Source organism: Pezoporus occidentalis, unplaced genomic scaffold (assembly GCF_034315485.1).
Source record: "Pezoporus occidentalis ecotype Australia unplaced genomic scaffold, CSIRO_AGI_Poc_V1 ctg46, whole genome shotgun sequence".
NCBI lineage: Eukaryota > Metazoa > Chordata > Aves > Psittaciformes > Psittacidae > Pezoporus > Pezoporus occidentalis.
This window is the reverse complement of record NW_026915791.1, coordinates 4,064,300-4,090,149: the sequence shown is the minus strand read 5'-3', so window position 1 is coordinate 4,090,149 and position 25,850 is coordinate 4,064,300. Positions and strand designations below refer to the sequence as shown.

General features: G+C 38.2%; 1 protein-coding gene across 3 annotated transcripts in view; it reads left to right on the top strand.

Annotated features, from left to right (window-relative positions):
* Positions 1 to 25,850, top strand: part of STARD9 (StAR related lipid transfer domain containing 9) — a 107,237-nt gene that overhangs the window by 57,668 nt on the left and 23,719 nt on the right. For all 3 annotated transcript variants that reach the window (XR_009967955.1, XM_062635667.1, XM_062635666.1), the window contains exons 9-21: positions 2,498 to 2,570; positions 3,471 to 3,538; positions 4,492 to 4,589; positions 4,798 to 4,998; positions 5,403 to 5,500; positions 6,410 to 6,487; positions 7,316 to 7,390; positions 8,085 to 8,264; positions 11,157 to 11,208; positions 12,080 to 12,217; positions 13,058 to 13,140; positions 14,142 to 14,245; positions 22,839 to 23,026. Coding sequence is in view for 2 of the 3 variants with exons in the window: in XM_062635667.1 (XP_062491651.1) it covers positions 2,498 to 2,570; positions 3,471 to 3,538; positions 4,492 to 4,589; positions 4,798 to 4,998; positions 5,403 to 5,500; positions 6,410 to 6,487; positions 7,316 to 7,390; positions 8,085 to 8,264; positions 11,157 to 11,208; positions 12,080 to 12,217; positions 13,058 to 13,140; positions 14,142 to 14,245; positions 22,839 to 23,026 (1,436 nt within the window). In the remaining variant the exon portion in view is untranslated. The remainder of the gene's footprint in view (positions 1 to 2,497; positions 2,571 to 3,470; positions 3,539 to 4,491; positions 4,590 to 4,797; positions 4,999 to 5,402; positions 5,501 to 6,409; positions 6,488 to 7,315; positions 7,391 to 8,084; positions 8,265 to 11,156; positions 11,209 to 12,079; positions 12,218 to 13,057; positions 13,141 to 14,141; positions 14,246 to 22,838; positions 23,027 to 25,850) is intronic.

The window sequence follows — 25,850 nt, the reverse complement described above, 5'->3', positions numbered from 1 at the left end:
ATCCAAATCACAGTTCCAAAATTGATACTAAGTCTTATCATAAAAGAGGTCAAGATTTTAGAATGTCAGTGATGCTGAGAAGTAAATAAAAACTAAGCTGCTTTATCAGAAAAACAGAATATACAGCAGGACTGAGTTTTGCTGCTTCTGCTTGTAGCAATCAGTAAATGCAATTCTATAGTAAGAAGAGGCTTTTTCAGACTAACACCAAAATCCCAAGTTGTGTCATTGCTAAGGAAATAGACGTAGAGAAAACAAAATCAGAGGTTCAATATTCTGTGTGGTTTTGTGATGTTGAATTTTCAAACTTTATCACTTGCATGAAACCAAGGAGTGTTGTCTTTCTCTGAGGAACATTCCAAAAACTTATTTGGAATATACAGGAAACTGCTGTTTACCTATAGTCTTTATTTTTATGAAATAGCACATTGTAAATGCAAACAAACTAATTTAAACCACCTGCAGTCTGAGGAATGATGCCAAATGAACATGACGGCTCCAAATCTGACTCTGCAGGAAAGATACAGGATGAGGAGCTCTGCTTGAACATGGGTGGTGCCTTTCATGGGCGAGAGGGCAGTTCCTGTGCTAACAACAACCAAAGTTTATTGAAGGCGTATTTTCAACCAGTTGGTTTTATCAGGCCACCTTCAGCCCTGCTCTGGCTGCCCCTGTCCATTATAAAATAAACAAATACGATTTTCCATAGGCAGTCATTATTTTTGTTGTTGCTCCCAGTGCTATTATTTTTTTCTCTTGACACTTTACAAAACCTAATCTCAAATGCTTAAGAACAAAATTTCAAAATGCAGGTGGCCTGTGTTCAGCAGTAGCAGTCATTTCTCTCCCTCTTAGTAGCTGGTGCAGTGCTGTGGTTTTGACTGGGAACAGCGCTGATAACACCGATGTTTTTAATTACTGCTCAAATGTTTGGTCTGGCCAAGGACTTTGTGAGCCTCATGCTCTGCCAGGGAGGAGGGGAAGCCAGGAGGAAGCAGAGACAGGACACCTGACCCAAACTGACCAAAGAGGTATTCCATACCACAGCACGTCATGCCCAGGATGTAACTGAGAGTTACCTGGAAGGGCTAGGGAACTGCTGGGTTGGACTATTTATCGGTTGGTGCTCAGTCAGGGTGGGGTGAGTTATCGGTTGGCAGGTGCTGAGGTGTTGTATTCTCTTCCCTTATTTCCTTTATCACTATTATTATTGGTGGTAGCAGCAGTGACTTGTGTTATACCTTAGTTACTGAACTGCTCTTATCTCAACCCATGGGAGTTACATTCTTTTGATTCGCCTCCTCATCCCTCCGGGAGCAGGGGGAGAGCAAGAAGGGGGGGAGTGAGGGAGCAACTGCATGATTCATGGCTCAGCTTAAACCACGACAGCGGGAAATACGAATTTCCCTATTTCCATAAGCATAGCCCTAGTGCTGTGTTAAGCTAAGCAACCAATGAGTCTAGATAATACTACTAGAGCACTTCAAAATATTAAAATGTACACCGCATGCCGTGATGAAATATATAAAAAAACTAACACATACATACTCCCATAAAAATGCTGACATGGGTTGTGATTAGTTGAGATATGAACTTGCCCTCTAGTTAGGAGCATTAACAGAGGTGAGAAGTGAGTACTAACACTTTCTCCTCTAAATCCTGGTGCACTTTCTGTTTATCTTTTGCTTTATAAACTTCAATGCTGTTCCTTTATATTCTCTGCCCACTGTAGAACTGTGTTTTGTCTTCTGCCCTTCACATAATTGTTTGCCTTCCTCCTCCAACATCTGGAGACTAGTTCATGTTCTTCTGCTTCCTCAGCTTAGGCTAACATGACCATGAAGCACTAGACTGCCTGTAGTTTTTGGCAGTGCCTGCTTATGTGGCTGTGAAGGTGTAGGAAGCAGAGTGCAATAAGGAGGAGAGTCCTGAGTTTGGCCTCCTGTATCTGATGCTCAGCAGTATATACACAGCTGCAAGCTCTCTGCTGTCTAGTGCAACTGGTCACTGCGAGACTCTTGACAGTTGGGTTCAATACAAAACCATGGTTCCACAGTCCTTGTCTGCGCTACTAACATTGCTGCTGTTGTTGAGGGCAAGCTTGGCAAAACTGATACTAAAGGCTGCACATGGGGACAATATGGAGAAAATGTACTGGGCCAGTATATTCAGTGGTGTTGGGGGTGAGCTGTATGATGCCATTGCTGACTGTACTTCTCTGCTGTATTCTACCTTACACAACACTTTACACTTGTGCTATAAAGGTGCTTTAAGATACTTCTTCAGAGTGCTGCTGGTGGACAAAACCACCTCCAACTGACCCTTAGTTTCTGCCCTTCCAGGTCCTCTGCCAAACACTGTGATCAGATCCAAGAATACAGCCTACCGTAGTCTCCAAGTTTCACATTCCTTCGTCTTCATTTCTGCTGTTATTTTTGCTTTTCCTGTATACAGGGAAATAAACCTTTATAATTGAATGGTTTGTTCTTCTTTCTAGAATCACAGCAGCTACACATATTCACAATGCTAGCAGCAGATCCCATGCTATCTTCACCATCCACTACACTCAGGTTAGCTAAAAATAATCCAGCTTCCTTTTCTCTTTGCTCTCAAAAAGCATTGTTCAATGTGTTTTGCATTGTTTACTCCTCACTGTTTTGCACTGTTTGTAATAATCTCTATAGAAGCTGTTACTTATTTCCTTTGGATTACACTGCAGATGTGTTACACTTCCTAGGCTGCTTGATGTGCTGAGTGTTTACTGAGGTATTCTTGTTCTTTTATGCAAGCTTATAGTCAGAAGTGATGCCAAAGATTTCTGTAAAAAGAAATGTCTGAAGTTTTAATCAGCCCTTTGAAATGTAATACCCATTCTAGGGTGCTGTGAAAATTACATGTGAATATGTTCGATGTTATATTATGTTTAGGATCCTTAATTGAAATATCACATTAGTTTAACACCAAAATGTTATATCTGTCCAGCTTTTCAGATGTGCTCATCTCTTTAGCATTTGGCATCCACTTCTCTCCCAGAGACAATGCACCCTTTCTCTGGAGGAATTATATCCTTCCCTGGCAGGGAAGTCGTTCAGTGATCCAATAGACCTTTTCTATCTCACACTTCTAACATCCTGTAATCACAGAACATTTTGGGCTATTTTTCAGTAGTTTCACAAAAGACCTTTGGAATACATTAGTGGAAAATAACTGCAAGATCTACAAGAAAGCCTTTCACAGTCGCTAGGCAGTAAGGTTTTTTTTTTGCAAGAGGAAATCAGCATAAGAGGGTAGTTTCTCTGCTGGGTGAGAAAGCTGTTGAGTTAATGGTTTGAGCATAGTCAATGGGTCAAGGTCACAAAGAAAGGCAGTGAGACAGTCATGTACAACTCAGTTTCAAACAAATGAACACATCTATTTTATTTTCATTAATTAAGAGGAATAATCCTCCTTATTTACATTTTTGTCTTTAGGCTATATTGGAGAATAATCTCCCCTCTGAAATTGCAAGCAAGATCAATTTAGTGGACCTTGCAGGCAGGTAATTAACATACTGAAGGTCAAACAGGTAATTTTCTCTGAAGATGGTACTGCCTAAAAGATGAAATTTAAAACTTCATTAAACTAACAATAAGCCTGACTTTCGCATACAGTAACAAGGAATATTGAGCTGCCTCTGTCATCTATTCTATTGTCTCTGTCTCTGTTCTTGTGCATTGGATATTTGATTTCATTGGGGAAGGGAGTTCCTGGGTCTCAAGATCCAATACTGTGCTGTTACATACATTTAATTAATCCTATTCAACCCTGTATTCTTGTTAAGTGGATATTCTAGTAGCTCTTGGTGGAATTATCAAATCTGAGCTTGAAAAGAGAGAGAAAACGGGATGTATTCCTCATGGCTGCCTAGCATGGGCAGGATTAAATAATCATATCTCACTGCTTATGTTGTTCATGTTCCAAAGTCTGTAAGTCTCTGATCTTAGCTGTGCATTTCAGTGAGGAGCATGGGGTTATGCTGGATGTGACAGGGAACAGAAAGAAGAGTTATAGAACAGTTGGAGAACAGGACATTTTTCTTTCTCAAGCGTGTAAATTGCCATGTATGTCTGACAGAGGAAGTACTACTGAGGGGATATACAGACTTTTGCACAGAGCCAGTCTAGACTTGCGGAGTTGTAAATATATGTTGGTTGGTTTTTTTTTTTATTTCAGAGCACCTATGATTAGGTTGCCCAGTTCAGGCTTAAATTCATGTTTTGATGAGTATTCAACAGTAGTTCATGCCAATGACCTTTGCTCATGGCTGTTTGGACTTTCTGAGCCAGAGCACAATATATATTATTCAAAGCATATGGGTTTTAATTCCAAGACTTTCAATTTCTGTTTTCTTGTATGTCAGGAAAATACATAATGTTTTTATATTGATCATATGTTAATAATTAAGCATTTTTGTTTGGTTTGCCATGTCTTTTACATGCTTGTGTGCTACAGTGAAAGAGCTGATCCCAGTTACTGTAAAGATCGTATTACCGAAGGTGCCAATATTAACAAGTCATTAGTTACACTCGGAATTGTCATCTCCACTTTAGGTAAGCCCAGTAGTTCTTTATATTGAAGGGTAGTGATAAAAGCCTAGGACTCCCTCACCATGTGTTGTGTCTTTATGTTTCTCTATATTTACAACAAAAAGCTGAGCAGAACAGCTGTGTGGCATCTACATAAACTGTAATAACATCTAAGAAAATTAAATAGAAAAAGAAAACTCCTTTCCTGAGCTCTGTGGTGTTTCTCCTTCAGCACAAAATTCACAGATGTTTAGCAGCTGTCAGAGCATAAACACCATAACAAGTGAAGGGGACAGCAGTCATGCAGACAGTCCTTCCACAAGCAGCATCAGTGGGACAAGGCGACCGGCTTACATCCCATACCGTGACTCCATCCTCACCTGGCTTCTGAAGGACAGTCTGGGGGGCAACTCCAAGACCATTATGATTGCCAGTGAGTATGGTTTCTATTCCCTGTTAGGATTTTGCACTACATTGCCCGCTTAAAATACATCTCTAGTCCAGTGAGAAGACGGGCATATCTCTTAGGATGTGTCCTTGGTTTTCATAAATACTTCATAGAATACTCAAGCAAACGAGAAGGCATGCTGATTGTGCATGAATTTAAGCTTAAGAGACTTTCCAAGGTTATAGCTTTGGTTTAAAGCACGTTATTCAATTATAAATACAATTGTGAGAAGACATTTTCTATGGGCTTGATGAAATATCCTGAAGGATATTTTTGGGTTTGTTTTTTAAAGAAGCAAGACTAAAAAAATCCACCTTTTTCAAAAGTGATGGGTTAAACTGGTTACTTTTTAAAATACTATTTCTTTTCTATTTGTTTTCTGTCTGTAGCTATCTCTCCTGCCAGCTCCAGCTACAACGAGACCATGAGTACCTTGAGATATGCTTCAAATGCCAAAAATATTGTTAACAAGCCCAGAGTGAATGAGGTGAGGCTTTGAGTTCTGCTTTTCATTCCTGTTCTGTTTTGTTCTGTGTATTATTTAAGGTTTATTTCCTGTATCTGCACTCTCAGTAAGATTCGTACTCCTTTTTCCCATGTTAATGGGAGCTAAATAGGACCCTGGATATTATAGAAAGCCCATGCTAGATCCTTGACTCCACCCCTTCAGCTAGTTGCCTTCTTCCCCTCACTGTAAACCAGCCCGAGCAAAAGTGTCACTGGCAGTTCAGAGAAAGTTGACTCTTTAACTAAAGAGTTTCCCTGAACTGTCTGCAAAAAGCTGCTCTCCAGAAACTGCCTGTGTAGAGATGCTTACACTGAAAGTAAGACAAATATCTCCGCACAAACAGGCAGGAAATGCTTTGTGTATCAATTAGAAGGGCTTTTAGTACCATGGTTGGTGACATTCTCACTTAGTCTCCTCTAGTCTGGTTCTGTCTGCTGCATGAGAGAAATAGCAGCATTTTTCTGACCTATTTTGAAGATAAATCCATAAAAGTAGTGATGTACCCAGCTATGGGTGAGATGGTTTAGTGTGAGGTGTCCCTGCCCGTGGCATGGGGGTTGGAACTAGATGATCTTAAGGTCCTTTCCAACCCTAACTATTCTGTGATTCTATTGTTATAATGGGAACAAATATCACATTATGTCTGTGTTCAGAAAAGAGATGGAACAGAGTTTATGGGGGAAAAAAACCCTATTAAAGATGGGAAGCACCTGTCCCTAGGCAGTACATTCCAGGGGCCTGGCAGGGTGGATGGAGCAAGAAGCACTGCTTGAGTGTGCCTGTTCTCCTCTCCTCCCAGGGCTTGGAACAGCCCTGCATTGATTTCTTTAGCTAGAATTTTTTAAAGAATGATTTTTCCAACATCTGTGTCTCAATCCTGTGTTCCAGGATGCAAATGTAAAACTGATCAGAGAACTACGAGAAGAAATTGATAGGTTGAAAACTATGCTGATGAGCTTTGAACTGGTACGTAGGAACACTTCCCAGCTGGAGCTCTAATCAATCTTTCGGTAGCTACAGTCACTTACTTTGTCTTATCTGCTTACCTTACCATGTTTATTGTAACTGGAGAGAAATTAAACCGTTCTGTGTGATTTCACAATGTTTATAAGGGTAACTGCCTTTCTGTCAATTCACTTTTTTCTGTCATTATATTGATAATCCTGAAGAATAAGCATTTGTGTAATGATTAGGATTTTCTTGCCTTTCATGGAGTCAGCTGGTGGTGTTGTCCAAAAATATCGTGAAATAGAAGTATTTTATTTGTAGGGATACTAAAGCACCAAGACAGTACAAAATATTAAGCTTTGATATGATTTCCCTGCCAGACTTGTTACAATTCTCCTTCCCCAAAAAAGTGAAGTAATAGACCTCAGCAGTACTTTGGAGGTTTCACCTTTTCTACACATTTTGACCCCAAATGAAGTTGTAAGCCCTCACAAAATAGCTGAAACTCTGTTTTCCTCCTTTGGAATAATAATAGTAATAGCACCATTGTTTTCCATGCAATGGGAGAGAGCATGTTTTTTGGGGAGAGACTGGAACTACAGTCCAGGATTTATTTACACAGAAGTATCTCTCTATTAATGCGTTTTCACCAGTTTTTCACAGGAACTTGCATGCCATACCTAGAGAGGTGTAGGCTAGATGCTAGAAGGCAGCATCAAACATTTGTGTATTCTGTCTTTGCTTCTGCTGAATTCATGTCCTTGAAATCCTGGAGTGAAAGAACATGTCTGCCAGCTGTGGATAAGGTAATTAACATGTAGATCTTGGTGGCTGTTGTTTGTACAGAGGAATTCCAGTCCCTCTTGGAGCGATGACAGGGATGGAAATCTGACCGAGCTGGTTCTTCAGAATGAAATGAAGGTGTGTATGAGCTATTTGATGCTGTAACTCTCCTGTTTCACTGGTTTGGGGGAAAAGCACTGCTATAGTTCTGAAATCAGAAAATGTTTTTGTCCTAATTCTTTCCTATTTGCTCTGAATATGCAGGCAACTGCCATCCTTAATGCACGTAGGGTGCTCTCTACCAATTTGTTGTGAAAGTCTCATGTCCTTGATGTGATGCTGTCCATTGCGTATCACTAAGTCTGCACAATCTACTCCTTGTTTGAAAGCTGTCTTGACATATCACAGTAAATAACTATACAGAGCTCTTGTAATATTAAAGTCCGCCAGTTTATTCAAAGAAAATTATTGTACAGTCACCAAATTACTAAGATTTGATCACTGGTGACCTGGAAAGGTTTTGGAAATCTTAATGGCAAGATTTGCATAAAGACAGGCAAAATAACTAGTTTGCATGATCATACTTCTTTCTTACGTTTTGGGAATGAGTTTTCAATAGATTAAAACTGCTTCACTAGGTGGTAGTACAGTTTTTACCTGATTTTTTTGTTGCTACAAAAATGTACTGCAGTTATAAATATACCTGCATTGCTACTGGTGAAAGAATTTTGCATCCAGTAACAGAAAAAAAAAAGTTGTTCCGAAGAAATTTTTGTATGAGAAAAATTAACCTGCTTAGTAAGTGAAATAGCTTTCTTTTCTATTCTTTAAGATCGAGCAATTGACCAAAGATTGGACAAGCAAGTGGACAGACATGAAAGCCATCATGGAAGAATACAGTGTGGATATCAACAAAAAAAAAGCTGGAGTAACAATAGATTCTAGTTTACCTCATCTAATGGCCATGGATGATGATATCCTCAGCACAGGAATAGTGCTATATCATCTCAGGGTGAGATAGTGAGGTCATACTGAGCAAAAAATGTATTAAATATAGTTGAAAATTGTGTCTCTTACTCTGTGATCTGTCTGCTAATAAAGTACCTTAATCCAAATCTAGGTTTTGTGCTACTCAATACAATTTAGTGATAAGGGTTTGGTTTTTTTGCTATTTGAAACGGAAATCATGTTTTTCTTTATCATGCTGAAAGAGAAGCCTTACTGATTTTTCTCATGCCAGCACAAAGAAATCATACCAGGGAATAATTAGGGACCAAGTAATAATATCTAGAGCTGATCAACCTGCAACTTGAACTACTCAAATCCTATGTTAACATTAAACGTGCTAATTTTGACAACACCTTAAGTAATTTGCAGATACTTATTAATGGAGAAACCTCATTTGAAGGGTCACCTTCTGAAGTCATTAGTGTCTGTCTGTCACACTAACATCTTTGTCCCCTCTTTCTTTGTTCCTAGATGCTGCCTTTTCTTTTCTTTGTGCTTTGCATCTTTTAGACTCTGGTGTCTATTACCTTCATCTGAACAGCAAGAAGGTAAAACGTTAGTGGTTCCTTACATATTAGGGCTTCAGCATATAACAGTACTTCACATTGCACTTCTAGAGAGAAGTCGTGGCAGCAGCTTTCAGATCATGTAGAATAAACATTTTGTTATGCTTTTAGTGCCTTGGTATGCCAAGCTCTTAATTGCACTAATCAATGCTGTGCCTATGCTCAAGAAACCCCTCTTAGGTCTGTTCTTCTCTTTTTTCCGGCTTTCATTAACAAAAATGTGTTTTCCCTGTAATTTCACTGAGCTTTTAGCTCAGTGAAAAAACTTTCTTGAAAGTTGGAGTATTCCCCAAACTGAAGGGGGAAAGCAGTCTCAGTCTTTATGGTTTTATAATGTGCCTTGGGAAGTCTACACTTAGTCAGGAAATGCTGCAGAAGAGGGGAACAATGTAAAAGCACTTCAAAAGATCTGAAGATGTACCTCAATATGTTAAGATGAAGTTGTGAGTTTGCGTCATCTGAATTGTCTTTCACTTTTTCAGGTAGAATACTTAAATTGGGAAAGAGTATAAATATTTAAGTTATTAGCTCAGTAATAGCATTTGAAAAATTGAAATCAACATGGACCTGGTTTTTGTTTTCTTCTTTAAGTTGATTTAGTTTGCTTGTATTGTATCTGTCCCCTTCTTCTCAGCTGCAGTTTTTAATTGTACTTAAACTCTTACAGAAGCACTCCACCAACTGGGATGCTATCGTGAATTTCCTGAGCCAATACTGCTGCAATGTACTTTTCTGAATTAAACTTTGTTAGCAAAGAGTTAGTTCAGTACATTGGAAAAAAAGTTTCTTTTGAAACTGCAATAAATATTTCTTTGCTTAGTTAAGAATATAATTGGTAAAGAAGACTTTTAGGAGTTGGTTTACTTTGTCTAAAATACATATTGTTAACTCACTTGATCGTGTGAGGTGAGACAAAGGCAATATGGATTGTAAGTTTTCTTTAAGTTGTGGCCAAGCCAGGTGGGTATTTTGCGGTTGAGTCCACTGAACATTAAGCTGATATCTAACTTGATAATTACTCCAAAGCAGGGTCACTGGGCACAATCCAGATTTCAGTCTTTCTGGCAAGGGTGTCTAAGCAGGGCTTGTATTACAAGAGGTCTGTTAATTGGCTCAGACAGCTGAGCTCTGTGAGGAACTGAATGATAATAATTCCATTTCCCTCTAGTGCACAAAACCACTGTTATTTCCCATAATTACCTGTAACTGCATTGTCTTGCAGTAATGCACAGCTCCCTTTTTCCCAGTCTCCAGGCTTCTGATTATTCGTTCTTGCTTAATCTTTAAATCAGGGCTATAATATGCTTGGCGCAGAAAGCATATTCAATTTATTCTAATTAGAGCACAAAAATCAAGTAGTTTAGTGACCATAATTAATCTTAGTATGACTGAAAGAGTTGCCACTAAAGTTGTTTTAGAGCACCGTCACTAATCAGTTTACAATAATCAAGTGCAGTGTCTCTTCAGAGCTGGGAAATGATCTTGCTTTATTTTCCTAAGGAAGAAGATAGAATTGGTAATGGAACATTCTAGACAGGTGGCAAATTAAGTGATTTTTTTTGGGGGGGGTATTTTTTCTCATAGTATTAATTGACTCTTTTTTGATATTTGCACTGTACCTTAAGAATACTGTCTCTATTCTGTCACTGGCCCTTAATACGCTTTGAGCCTGCTTGGTTTGGAGACTTTTTTTCCTAGGCAGAAAGCAAGAACTTTTCTTTGAAGTTGTTGAATCTTCAAGTTTGGGGACTTGCCCATATACCATACCATAATCACCAAGATGACTTTCAATAAATGTCATCTAAGTTTCAGAAAAGAGATTCTTGTTTAGTAGTTAGTTTGAAGAATTCATAATCTATGAAAGTTCCCTTAAAAAACAGGAATTCTGTTACTTTTGTATATGAAAAGCTCAGCTAACCAAATAATTTTGCAACTTCTTTCTTCCTACATGGTTATTTATGAAAAGAATTATCTCATTTCTGCATACATAAGTCTCACTGTAAAAGTTCAAAGCATCAGAATGTGTGTTCATATTCAAAACATTTTATCAAGCACAGTCCAAAAATCATCCTCTGGGAATTACTTCACCTACTGGAGTCATAATAGGAGAATCTGACATAGCTACAGGATAAGAAGTAATAGCATCTCTATAGGGGACAGCAGGCTGAAGTATTGCAAAGCAGTAGATAGGGTTCAGTCTGAACAATTCAGTAATTCATAGGTGATTTATTTCATGTATTTGCTAAGAAGCTCTACCAAAGCTTTTTTAATTATTACATATGATACACTTTCAGTAACCTACTTTTAAATTAGTTCTTTTCTCATTTTAGGAAGGAACAACCAAAATTGGAAGAAGTGATTCAGACCAAGATCAAGACATTGGTAAGAGAATCATATTACAAGTTATTTTATGATATGATCTGGTCAAACCAAAAGGTTTACATTTGTCATGCGTAATAGCTAGGTAATGTATTGGTTTGTCAGCTTTCTTTGTAGGAGAAGGTGAGTTCTAAGTTGGCTAAAATCTTTCAGTTATTTTTTGGTTTTGTTTAAAAGGTAAAAAAACCAATGGTCTTGTCTGATTTGAGATCCCTTCAGAATTTTCTTCCCACTTGTGAAATGCTACAGTAGAGTTTAAAAATACCTTCATCCAGCATGGAAATCTTGTTATGATCTATCCTAAACTAGTGGCACAAGTCATCATGAGACATTAAAAATACTTTTCAACTCTACTTGGGCAGAGTATTTTAGGTATAAAATCCAAATGATTCAGAATACTTTTTATTGCATTTTATTCCTGCTCTTAACAAATTATGATAGTTGAAACTTTATTCCAAAATAGGAAACTTTTTGGAATCTCAGCTTTGGTTAGCTCTGCTAAGTTTGGTTAAGTTTGATTATTTTCTGCCAGTAGGTTAGTAAAATATAAATAATAAATGCCATAATAGCAATAAGAAAATTCAGCACAAGAGAAGAATTTGCACATCAGCTCACAAATCAGAAAGTAGTGTATAATCTTCCAGAATCAGAAATACTGTGAAAGGTCAATCTCCCTATTTTTGATCAAGTACATTTTTTCTGTGATATTGGGTAATTGGATAGGAATCGAGACTATTTAATCTCCTTGGTCTGCACCTCTGAGGTACAAAGTGTGTAGTCATAGTGTCAAATAGTGTGTGGTACTTCATTCTGAGGAAAATAGTGCAAATCAACTCCACCAACAGGTGAGGTAAACCAAATCTATACATGATAGTTTTGCAGGGACAGTGGATTGAAAGGGATCATTGTATGATAGACAACAACTGTGGTATTGTGACACTGCGACCAGTTCAGGGGGCACACTGCACCGTGAATGGATGTGAAGTCACTGGATCATGTCGTCTGTCACAAGGTAAGGCTTGCTTTTTCTCTGAATGCTGCATTATAATCAACTTACCACTGGAGTTTAGAGACTAGGATTTATGGCACTTATCCAGATCTAAGACCTAGGCAACAATCCCCTACTGCTGTCTAGCACCATATTCTTTGATCCATGGCTAGAACTTCTAGACTGGGACAAACAAATTAAGCATCCCACAGAAAGTAAAATGAAGACATAGGTGACCATATTAAGAATATTAAGACCTCTTGGTAGCAGTTGTCTGTAGTTTTCTGAAAAGCAAAGACCTGTAGTCAATGGTGCTGTTATGGAAAGCAATAGAGACTGGCTCAAAGCCAGCTGACCACTGGTGGGGTTTTCGACAATATGTAACATGGTCGAAATCCCCTTCAACTTTTTCACAGTGTGTTTAGGTGGAGGGTACTAGCCACAGAGTCACAGGCTATGGTGAATGAGCTCAGACAAAATGAATCAGGCTCCCATGCTTTCAGGTTGTTTGAAAGAAAATAGAAAATATATCCAGTTTCTGGGAACTTGCATGATCTGGATTCTTAAAAAGACAGTGTACAAACAAGTTTCCAGCAGTGGGCTGGTTATGTTTTTGATATGCAGTCATGCCAGTCTTTAAAATGAACAGGGAGTTTACTGTTATGTTGAGTTTACAGAGATCTCCAACATAAGTTTGCTTGGATGCTGTTTACAGAATAACTCTGCTGTTCCGTAGTGGCAAATTCTGTAGTAGTCTGTATGTGCTATAATCTGTATACTGGAGTTAAGAAGCTGCTGACATCCTAGGGACCAACTGTCTGATGAATTATGTCTCTGAAGTTTTCTAATTGCTTTTTTTCACAGGGGCCCTTGTTGTCCTTGGCAAGTCTCATAAGTTTAGATTCAATCACCCGGCAGAAGCTGCCATCTTAAGACAAAGAAGATCAGTAAGTTCTAAACCTGCATTTTTCTCTCCTAATTCTTCTCTGTCTTTTCTGGTTATTTTCCCTCTTAAAAGCAAGCCTGATGCAGGTAATATTTCTTCTCATCATCGTATTCACTTGCTTCATTTCCTCCACCTAATGGTCTGTAATGACACTAAACCTTTTGTGGGAGGACACTAGCGCTTCTTTCAGATGTGCTTAGCAAAAGATGATGCAGATCCCTTGAATAATTTAGTGTTTCCTATTTCTAGTCGTGACTACAGAAAGTCATTGAAACAGGCAGAATGACGCAGTGAAAAGACCAATTAAGAATCTTTCTACATTTGATAATTTTCTGAATTATCTTCTATCTCTAGCATTTCACCATCCTGAATGATGTATGCTACAAGTAAAGGAAAATAAATGGGATTAAGCACTGCAGTATTGTTGACTCTAAAAGCACTTAATTGTTACATGCTTCAGAAATAGATAAAGTATTTCTGGATATGATAATCTCAGGAGCTCACTACTGCAAGATATAATTTGGCCAGCTAGCTCAATATGTTTTTGTAATTATAAACTTAGATAATTCTTAAAATGAATGGCATATGTAACTAAAAAAAGTTAACTTAATGAATTTAAGTTTTCTGGTTTAGGACATAACCATACTGCCAATCTCTATTAGCAAGAATAGACCTTTTAAAATTGACTTTCATATAGTAACATTTTACATTTTCTGCTCAACTGTCCTTTTGTACTCACTTCTGTAGTTAAGGAGCTTAACTTCCATTTATTTTGATTCTTAATTTCTTAATTAATGAAGCATGCAGTACATTAAAACAGAGCTACAAGAAGAGGTGTACTCAGTAACAAATACTTAGCAGAAGTGTAAGATTAGAAACTCACATGGGAGGTATTATGCAGCATTGCACACAGTAGTTGGCAATGGCGGTATTAATGATAACTTGGAAGTTTCTGGGTTGCTGTGATATTTTTTCTTCCTGTTCTTACATTGTGTGTTGCAGATTAATGAAACCCCACCCATTCTGAGTTGCGGAGCTTTGGACTGGCTCAACTTGGATGGGAGTTGCACACATTCTCCTCACTATGTCCTTTCTTCTCCTGACAAGTAAGTTTAAAACAAACTGACAAGTAGTTTTTCATGTGGGATAAAAATGAATACATCTGAAACCAGGGCTTGGTCCTGAAAAACTACATCGTATCTAGAACAGGTCCCATCATGTTTTCAAGTGATCAAATACAAGTGCCAGTGCCATACTTCTGATCAAATGGATTGCCTTCCACCTTGGGTAGTGTGTTTCTGTGTGTCCTCTTTAATGTATCTAATCTCTGCATTTGCTTTTCATTTGCTGCGGTGATACCTTTCAATACAAAATGGTTTTCTTTTTGTTTCATTACTGAGGTACATTTTCCCCATCACTGCTGTTGTTTTCTTTGTAAAAATTATGAAAAATTTAAAAATAGGAGTTTTTCTAATGACTGTCAGGAGTAGATGCTCTTTATATGTGTGTAAACGTCAGAGGTGAAGCTTTTGTCACGGTACTTTATTGATGGCCCTGGAAAAACCTGCAGAAATCCCAAACCATTGTGAACAGTATAGCACAGAACTGCATTTTGTATTCCCATTATTAACTTGACAAAGCAGCAGAATGCTTCTGATTTTTTCAGACCATGTTCAGAAAGTAGATTTTTTGGTGTTGATCTATTTTTTTAATCACTTGGACAGTGATATCGCATTGTTTAACATTATTAAATTGAATTAACATAATTGAAACACATTACCTAGTGTTTCAAATGGTTACTTCAGTGAAAATGAAAAGCATTTATGGTACTGCATTCACTTGATTTTTATCAATGTCCATGCCTCAAAAGAATAAGCTATAAACTGTATCTAACATTAGATGTGTTTCACCTTACGTAATAAAGTGGTCTTCTGTTCTTTCCTCTTGAATACCTTTTTTTTGGCAAAGGTAAACTTAATTGATCCACTCAGCCTTCCTTTAGAGTAACCAGTAAGCCTGTGTTTCTGTCAAGACACGTAGTTTTCTCATGGAGGGGGTTATGACTGAGACATCTAGCTCAAGATTTATAATATGAGAATAAAATTATATGTATGGTCTCTCAAATGTCCAGCTTTCATGAAGAAAAGTCAATGTCAAGTGTGGAAAGTTGTGTTTCAGGTACTTCGCAAACAGTAATACAGGACAAAGTGGACTACAGACAGTGCTTATTTGCTCATCAATAGAAAGCTCACTTAGTGCAGGCCCTGTGTTTTTAAGAAAGAGATACTTGGAGGAAAATATAAGAACATGTCAAGCTCTGTGCGTGTGGGTGTGTCCTTTTCTCTCCCCCCTCTCACTTGATAGTTCTTGATGCTCTCCCAGCGGCTAGCAATCTGCATCTTGGAATGTTCCTCTTAAAAACTACAATAACATCTCTGTGTATAACAGGCTTCAGCGAGGTTTTCTTGCCTTCTTTTTAAATATCTTTATGATGTCATATTTTTATTTTTACAGTAAAAAATTTAGAAGCTATAAGGAAAACAAATGCTCTCCAGAACTAAGCTAAGAATATTGATGAGTCTCTAACATGCTGAGTTTTTTTACTCGCTTTGTTTTTCTCCTGTGCTACACTGATTTACTCCAGAGGAGATGCAAACTAGGCTTCAAGCTTTAATTTGATTTTTATCATACTGAAACAAGCATCTGTACATGCAACTTGAGTTATAGGCAAGTCTCTGCAACAGTATTCTTTGTTCATACTTGAATTTCTGCAAATGGTTTGTACCTTTGTTGCATGCGTAGCCATAATTTTGAAGCCATGTCTATACAGGGGTTTAGGTTGAAGCTGCCACCAATTTACAATATATAAGAACCCTAATATATATCAAATTCTATGTCAGTAGTAGGTAGTGTGAATACCCATTAGTATAGTGAAAATTCCATGGATAAATTGGGCTCTCTTCTGGTGGGAAAAAAATGGCTTTATGGAAGAGTCCAAAAAGAAGTCCTAGCATAAACTACTGTTTATTATGCAAAGGAGCATAGCAGTCACACACAAAAAGTATTCAGAAATTGTTGGACTTTCATGGGTTTAATTACTTTTTAATCAGGAACTGATGGTACCTTGCTTTCTTCTGAATTTATTATTGTTGAATGTATGAACATATATATTATGGTAATAATTACTTGCAGTCTTATCTCCCATGCTGTCAGTATGATGACATTTTTCTCATCTGTATTTCATGGGTCAAATTATCAGTTCAACCTCTATATTTATGTTGGAATATTTTGAGAAATGAGAGAGAAAACAAAATTCTACCATTGCATCCAAGTATTAAAACTTTAGGCCTGAAATGTTGCTTGAAATGGGTGCGATTTGTTGCACTCTTACTTGGCTGCTTGCTCATACACCCTACTCAGAAGAGCCCCAGCACTTCAAACTTCTGATATTTGTTGCCAGCCAGCAAACACACAGAAGGCTTGTGACTGGCATCAGTCATCATATGACAGCATTACCACAAATAAGCAGGTAACTAAATTCTTGCTCCTTTCATTGCCTTAATATGATACTGCATATAAATATAAACCCTGATTTTCTTCTCTTACTGGTTTGGAGAAAACCTAAACCACAGAAGTTCCATTAGAGTCCTGTGGTATAGCAATACACTGAATTAATTTTATGTGCTTGGAGCATGTTTAAGCTCTCTTTCCTTGAAAATACCAACATTGTTAAATAGGAAAGAAAAAGTCTTCTAAGAATGTGTGAAATTCTGCCAAACTGAAAAGAAAACAGTGTCCATAGATATGGCATCTGATGCTGGAGAACACAACACAATTATCATTCTAACGTATTATAGGTATCATGTCCAGCTAATATTTGTAAAACTAATGCTCCAAATTCCTACTAACAGCTTTCATTTGAGAATTTTGAAGTGCTCTGCAAATACAATTTAATCTTTTACATCTCTTAAAAGATTTCTTAAATATTTGATTTCACAGAGAAATTCACTCTGTTGCTTACAGCAACTTTACAATTTAGCAGCAGAATCACGTATGGTGGCTTAGCAAGGGAACTGACAGATTCTGACTGCAATCATAAGGGGAAAACTTGTGACAGACTGTAGTTCCAGCTGAACTGGCATTTAGCAAGGCAGCGGTGACCTTTACTGGAGTGTGTGGCTGTGTCTTGTCTCTGTGACTCCTTGCCAAAGAGAGGTCTGGTTTAGAAGTGTATTTGAAGTGTTGCCTTAGATAAACCATTGCCTGACTGTTATTTTGGGGGCTTAGGCAAAGGAAAAGAGGTGTTGCATGTGAAGGCTAAAAAACCAAAACCCCCATATTAAAAACTGCGCAGGTGTGCTTTTTGTGTAAGCAAACCAGCTAATCAGAAAGGCAAATTATACTTAACCTGATGGTAACTTCGTGAAGGGGATTACTCTGTGTGTACATTTCCGAAGGTCCCTTATTTCTAAAGCTTTCTGACTCTGCTGGCTGTGGGAACTGATTTCTGGTTCCCACCTCCTGCCTGACACCCCCCAGGTTTTGCTTTGAATTGTGTGAGTTGCCTTGCTTCAGGAAGCTGGGGGAGGTGATAATCAAGGTCTTCATATCTCCTTTATCATTCTTCCCTTTGCTTTAGGAAGGAGGAGGGAGAGGTTTCAGCCTCTGTGCTAGGCAGAAGCAGATGTACAATCTCGTGTAGCTGCGTGTGATGCTCTGAGGCCCTGTGGGACGGGCTCGGATTGGACACGGGTGGAGGGGGAGGATGGTGCAGGTGTAGATGTGTATCAGTGGATAGCCTTGCAACCCTGACTTGGGATTGCTCTCAGTGCTGGGATTTGCAAGGGTGCAAAATGCTTTGCCAACATCTTTTTTTCTGCTTTGTTATTAACTCTTTTTGCCCTGGAAAAAATCATTTGTAAAAGAAAAATGGGACTTGAATACTAGGCAAAGAGAAGGATAGGGATGCTGACTTGGCTGGTACTTTCTTTGGGAAAATTGACAAATTACAGCTTTTGCCAACAGAGGTTATTTTCACTTGAGTGAAGTGAATTTGAGCCTTAAGACTTTGTTGCAGAAGGCATTCAGCTTCACCACAGAGCTATTGCTGCCATAGTTACTGAAAACTGCATTATGCTGTAGCAGCCGCCAGCCTCTGCATCAGCAGAAGTGTTTGGGGAAGAGGGGAGGAGAATTGCACAATAGAATTCCGGGGAGCTGACAACACCACAGACTGGAAAAAAACGTGGATTTACAGATGGCTCATTTAGCGTGCATCATGCAAACTTTGTGGAGAAAAAGATGAGACGGAAAAGCAACCCAGCAGCACTGGTATAATATGAGAATTTTCTTAGTAATTTGTATGTTTCTCTTGCTGTAATTTTGCTTGCTGTTTTTAAATGTTTACTCGGAGGAGGGGTAACTGTTCACATTTCTTGCTGCATTCGGTACACCTAGAAATCTGCATGCTTTTATGAAATTCTATGAAGTGTTGGTTTTGGTTTGTTTTGGTTTAATATGCTGTATGCAGAGTATGCTGGTCCCATAAAGCCAAGACTTTATGTACGTCTCGATACCTACAGAAACTAAGCTGTTTGACTTATGTTTGTCCTGAGGTTGTATTATTTCCTGCTAGAACTGGACTGAATGTAGATTGCTTATGTGGGAAGGCAGGAATACAAGCAATAGCAGAAATTAGTCTGCGCTTGATTCCTCTATCTCATAGTGTTCCTATATTTCAAGTCTAAATTTAACAGTATATCTGATTTAAAGTGTTTTAGATTAAAGAAATGAATCATCTCATGTACCTATTACAGAATAAGGCTAAATTCTTAGGTTAACTGCACTGATATTTATGTTGAGTTTGGTCATTCAAACATGTATTCCAAAAGCTGATTGTTTGGATTGTCTATCAGGTAATTTAGCTATGAAGTGTGTGGGAATGAGTTATTTCCTTTCTGGGCCACTGTCAACCTCATTTTTGGTTTTTAGTTTGTTTTCTTGTGTTATTTCCACAAGCCAGCAAGAGTGTGTTGACATGACATAGCATGTTTGAAGGTGGAAAGAGAGTATTCCTACTTCATGTTCTTGGTTTCAGCTCTGACAGACAGAGCTGTATCTGAAAACCAAACTAGCCAGTAATTTTGCTCTCACAGTCACTAGTCTCACGGTCAGAGGAAAAACATCTTCTGGCATACCTGTACTACGTAAGTGGCTTTGCTTGAATTTTCATTATCTTTCTGTTCTGCTTGAGAAAGCCATCTTTAAGAAGCAACTTCTTAAAAAGGTGTTTAATGTTCCATCTCTGTATTCAGATCTGCCTTTGCTGCCCTGCCTGGTTTTTGGGTTGTACTATTAAAAAAGTAGGAGATTAAGCAGAGAGGCACTGAAATAGCAGCAGAACAGCAGTTTATCTATATACCTTCAGCAACAGTATTTTATTAAAGAAACTTTAACCTTAGAGAGAGTGAATTGTACCAAACAGCTGTAACACCAGAACAAAAGCAGTTTCTGCGCTGAGTTCATTTTTTCAAGGCTTTAACTGAAGTATGGGCATGCCTCTTTACCCTGCCTTTTTGGGGTGTAGTCATAGTATGGAGCTGTGATTAATAACATCAGTTTGGACTGCATCCTGTACTGCTCTGTGTGCAAACACACATGCCTTTTGGAAATGATCTTACAGTTTCATGCTTGTTCAGCAAAAGCCATTACCACACACATGAGGGAATACACTAGTGCTGCTGAGAACAGCGAACACCACACTTCCATCTGCATTGTCTTATTCTCTGATACTTTATTATATGGGAGGGGTTGAGTTGGCGTCTGTATGGTTGGAAAGTATGGAAAGAGCTTGTGACCCTCTCCCAGCTATAAACAGATGCTACCTAAGCACCTCCGCAAGCATTGTGAGGTCTTTGGATTGAAATGCAACACTAAGCTGTTCCATAATACTTAAATGTTTTGGATTTCAATTTGTAAACAGTTTGAACTCTGATAGGTTGATTTTATGAAGTTGATGGCTGAGAAATGTAAGTCATGCTTAGGAAGAATATGAGACATTTTGTAAGAGGATATTTATTTTAGTAAAGAGTTGCAGAATGGGAATTCTTTGTCTTGTTTTACTATCATGCTCTGCTTTTCAGCCTTATTGGCAATGATTTACTTAATTTCCTCCATCTCATACAGAATGGTGCTAATAATGATAAATGAAAGCAATCAGCTTTTCTGGTATTTGATAACGTTAATGGATCCTCATCATTCCTTTTGGATTAATGTACTTTGCTTCTTTCTCTCATGTTTCAAACTAAGTGACTTGCCCAAGGTCATGCAATTGTCCAGTAACAAATTTAGGCTCACATTTTTCAACTTTCATACCACCGCAGCAGTCAAAGCTTTCATAAGTCTGTTAGCAAAACAGGTTAAAGACTACCCCATCATCAGAGTGTGCACAGACACTTAACAATTACAGTTGCTGTTAAGGTTTATTAGTTTTAGCATATCAGCAAGAAGAGGCCTCAGCTGACAGAAAGGCTCTGTTAAGTTTAGTGTGTGGGCACCCAGAGGCAGTGCTTGCCCTGAAGACCTTGCAGCCTAAGCATGTATGAAAGCACAGAGGTGATATAACTGCTGCAAAATCAGAGACGTTTTGTCTCTTGGATCCATACTTTAATCTCCAGTTTAAATGGCTGCTCTGTTACACTTCCCTTGGAAAATATGGAAGATAACATGGAAGGCACATTCAGGAAAAGCCTCCATTAAAGTTATCATTGAAACTATGGAAGCTTTTCCTAAACAGGATCCTCCAGGTATTATGTTGGAAAAGTGATTCTTCTTCGGTTAACTTTAGTTAGCTTTAACCTCTGAGTTTGTCCCCTAGTAGCTGGTAGCGTTACAAATACCTGAACAGCTGGAGATTTGCAATGGCCATAAAAGCATTTCAGTGCTGCAGTGGAAGGTCATTTGAAACCTACTTCAGCCGAATAAGAAATGAAGCATCCCGCTCCTATTTCCTGTGGATCAATTAAAGTTTATCTGAGAGGAAAAAATTACAAATCACAGAATGCTGGCATCTTTGTAGTCAAGCCAAGGACAAATGGTTCTTGGAGCTACCTATTCTTTTTAATTTGTTCTTGTGAGCCCCAAACAGACACAAACCATTTAGCAGATGACAATAGCTAAGTTTGTACTCTGACTGTTTGCACCATGCCAGACAATTGAACAGATGTTCCTTTTCAGTTATTCTCACCAGCATTACATTTACATAAACATTCAATTGTGTTTTCCTCAGGTGAACAGAAGAGTCACAGTAATATTGTAAATTATTTATAATCTTAAGGTGTTAATGTAGTGAGGCTTTCCCACTGCTTCTGAAGCAAGTGAAATGTATGTTCCATGTAAAGGTGCTCCAGAAGATATGTAGACTGCAGCTGCTTATTTCATCTGTTTTGTCTGTTAATCTAGCACATAGAATCAAAGTTGTTGCTGTGGAAATGGTTGCTTTGAACACATGCTTGTGGTTCTAAATAGAGATGTCAAATTAATTCCTATGTAGCAAAGGTCAAATGCTCTCTTCATGCAGGTGACCTTGTCTTGGTAATGATTTTACAAACAATAAGATGTTTCCAAACAGAATTTCCCTTCAAAATTATGTTTTTGTTTTCTTTTGACCTTTGGGGTCTTTTTAGTGTTTTGGCACCTCTGCTCTCTTTAAAAGTATAATAAATACATCATTATAGTAAGTATATAATTTACTTCATTAATAAAACTATATGTAATTTTTCTTCAAGATTTAAAAATTTAATTTTCTGAGATTACATGTAATGTGGTGTTTAGATACAAAATAACAGGCAGAGATCATATAGCACCTTTAGAAAACAAATAACTTTAAGAATTTCAGATGATAATGTGTGGACAGGTAGAATATAGATTCCTTTCAGAGGGTTAACGTATTTTGAATATTATCATGGATTATGGTAAGAAGAGATACTGTTTTGGTTGTTGTTGTGTGTGTGTATGTGTGTGTGTAAAATTCTGGCATACAGTCAGGAATCAAACGTCTTGGAGGGGATGTAAGGCTGTTTTTCACAGGTTAGTCACTTATCGCAATTCTGCTCCAAATATAGAAGCAGTAACCTAATATAGTTGCTGCATCCAACAGAGAATGGTGTGATCAGGTTCTTTCCTTGGTACTGCCAGAGACTGTCAGTGTAATCTCAACAATGCCTGTAACCCTTTGTAGGCTGGGGATTTTTGATCTGAAAACAGAGTGTTTGTCATTTCTGTAAAGCACTTTGAAGTACTCAGATAATAAATATCCTGTAGAGTGGTTATCCCATTTTATAACATGTTAACAGCCTTCCCCCCGCCCCCCTCAAAATTTGCTCCTTTGAAAAATCTAAAGTGAAAATGAAAAGTGACAATATTTTTAAAATTCTTTTTGCTATTATCTTCCTGGTGATGGAATTTTCTGCATCACCACAAGAGCTTTCACGTTTGCTGACATTAATGACACAGGATTGTAGCTGCTGTGACATCCGTATACACAGCTACTTTGCCATCTCGAGTTTTTTTCATACTGCGCCCTTATTGAACAGAAGAATATCTTGCATGTTGTCTGTCTTTAGTAAGGTGACCTGTTTTATTACAAATGTTTCGTATTTGTTTCCGATTTAAATTCACCGTCAACATTTCTTCCAACAGAGAAATAGATGCTGTGCATGAAGAATACAGGCAGAAACTGAGAGACCAGGAAGCTTTCCACAGAAAACAAATTCAACGGCAGCAGCTCTATGTTGAGGATTTACAGCAGCAGATCCTGAGAGGACAGATCAAAGCAGAGCGGGAACTAGAAAATGACCAAGCACTAATCAACCAGCAGATCCACGAAAGTGGGTACCAGCCTCTTCCTCTCTATTTTTCCCTTTCGTTACTGAATGTTTTCATCCTCTTGGTGTTTTTGTCCTAGTTATGCTTTATATCATGGGTAGAACTTTATTATGGCTTATTAGTAGTTTTCTAATTGCCTTTCCCTTGAGAACAGTTATTAAGCTTTGATTAACAGGACTAAAGGGTCTCCTTTGCATTGTACCAGCAGCACTGTTTAATTAGCTCTGCAGGTCACTGCTTTGGGGCTGGCACCAGCATGCTACTCCCCTGTGGTTCCCTGTTCTGCCTCCCTGCAGCTTTGCTCTGTTCATTATCTGTAGTGCAACTCTGCCATGTAGACCAAGTCTGCTATTGTGATTTAAGTTTTTGTGATATACCTGTGCTTCATCCAATGAGTTGCTCTGGGATATTGAACTTGAGAGGACTGTGGTAGTTCCAACCATTAGGTTTCAGGGAAAACTGCTCTAACAACAAGATGATAGGAACCAAGCAGCATTTCCAAGAGAGTGATGTGCTGGTTGAGGTACTTTCTTTACATGTTTCATTGAGGATGTCACCAGTAACAATATAGACCATATGCACATTATTTAATTAATTTCTCTCAGGAAGAATAGAGCGGTGGCATAAACCCATGGCTCAGACTGAATTTTCTGTGGCTGCTATGTGAGTTTTAAACAAGGAAAACAAAGAAAACGTATCTGAGAAATGGGTGGGACGCTGAAGTTAAAAGCTAACATCCCAGCTACAGTTAAAGGAACAAGAGGTTCACTGGCTTTTATTATTTCCAAACACCCCCAAAGTTTACAGTATGGTAAAAAATGTATGAAGATATTCTGTGTTAGAAATAGAAACTGAAGTGTTACAAATCAATGTCAAAAATAAGGTGCGGGTTTTATTTACCCCCAAAATGATCAGTCAGTTGTATCACATTCACAGCAGCTGAATTTGTTTTAACCAAAACTGGATTTTAAAAAAGAGAGGCATGCTGTGGTTCAAACAGGAGTTATTTCTAGGAAGTACTACAGTGTTATGCAAGAATACTAAAGACAATATCAGTGATCAGATTTTGGATGCAAATAGCTATGTCAGAAGGTTAAGCTACAGCATATTCAGAGAGGTATTTTTTAGTGTCAGTGGCTCCTGGTCCCCAGAGATGCTGCTTTGCTTTCTGGTGGATATATTCAGCAAGAATGCTTGGTGAGGTTGGACTGCCCCTTAACGAGTTTATACTCTAATTCGAAAACATTTTAAACCCTCAGATGTTTTTGACCACTGAAATTGGGTGGTTATAGTGTTCTCTAGTTTGTCTCTTGATAAATTATTTGATCCAAGTTTCCTGGTAAGCAAAGTATGCCTATTGCAAAGGCACCATTCCTGCTTGACAAAACCTGATACTGGTTCCTGGAAGAAGAAAACTGTAAAGTTTTGGAAACTTCTTACATCCAAACTTCTGCAGTCTGGTATCTTTTTATTATGCCAGCCATAATGAAGAGATTAAGAGGAAGTTGTGGTGATGCAGCAGAAATGGACTTAGGATCTGTAGACAGTACAGGAGACTTCCCCCAAATATTTTTAATTCATGGCTTTGTAGACTTGCTCTCTGCTTCCATCTAGTTCTGCTGGTTTTGATGTGTTCATGCAAAGCTTAGCCAGGCAGGTAGTCCTTGCCACACAAATACAATCAGTTGGCAGCCCACAAAAGTTCTCTACCTTTTCTGCACCCTCTGTGTCTCAGCTGCTAGCAAAGGCAAATTCGTGAGCAGAGAATAATTAGCATCTTGAGGCTTGCAGCTCTGTTCCAGGGAAACTCTTATCTGCCAAATATTCTGCTTGATAGAAACATGCTAAAGAGGACAGATCTGGGAATAAAGAGTTGAGGAAAAAAAGCGTTGTATGTGCAAGTTAAAAACGTCAGTAAGAAAAGTTAACTAAAATAATTAGTAAAATGCTTCTCTTTTATTCATAGAGTAACCACAGAGGTAGAATTCCCTCTTCTGTGTGTGTTATGTGGAGAGCTGCCAATATACACAGGACAGGAGACTCGTGGTAGGGATTACTAATGAAGTATGTTTAGTAAGGTCAGTCATCACCAAGCAAGTGATGCTGACAGCGCCTCTGCACTAATGATTTCTTATGTTAGGGAAACTTCCACAGCCTAAAATATCCCTCTTGCAGCTGAGCTATGCAGAGCTCGGGTAGTCCTTGTTCATCACGTCAGAATTAAATACCTCTCAATTCTAAACTCCTGAATATGCAATGAAAAGTTGCTTAGTCAGTAAAGGACTGCAGATTGAAGGTAAGCCCAGCCAAAAGAAATCTGCTAGTAAGACAGAAGTGATTTGAACAGATTTGGTCTTTACTAGGAACCTTGCTTGTGATTTTTACCTTGCTTTTTTCACTAAGGATATTTTATTCTTTGCTTTGTGAAGCTTTATGTGTATATTTTTCTAGCAGCATAAAAATGAACAAACTCTGCTTCTTTAAGAGAACATGTCCAAGTCATCAGACACAACCTGGTAATGGTGATCTCAATAACCCTTTCTTTTGATTGTTACAGTTCATCATAACTTAGGTTGAAGCCAGCATGCTCTAGAAAATCTCTAAGCACATCCCCTGCATGAAATAAAGTAGTCTTGCCTCCAGGGTGAACAAAAGAAAATGAGGTGACATTTGAATGTAATCTTTGAAAAATTGAAATGTGTTCTACTTTTTCTTATAAACAAGGTCTTCTCCACCAGTCTCCTTAGCAGTATTGGCCAAGCCCTTCCTTATAGCTCACAGTTATTACCTGAGTCCTTATGCCAGTGAAAAGGCTTTTGATTATCA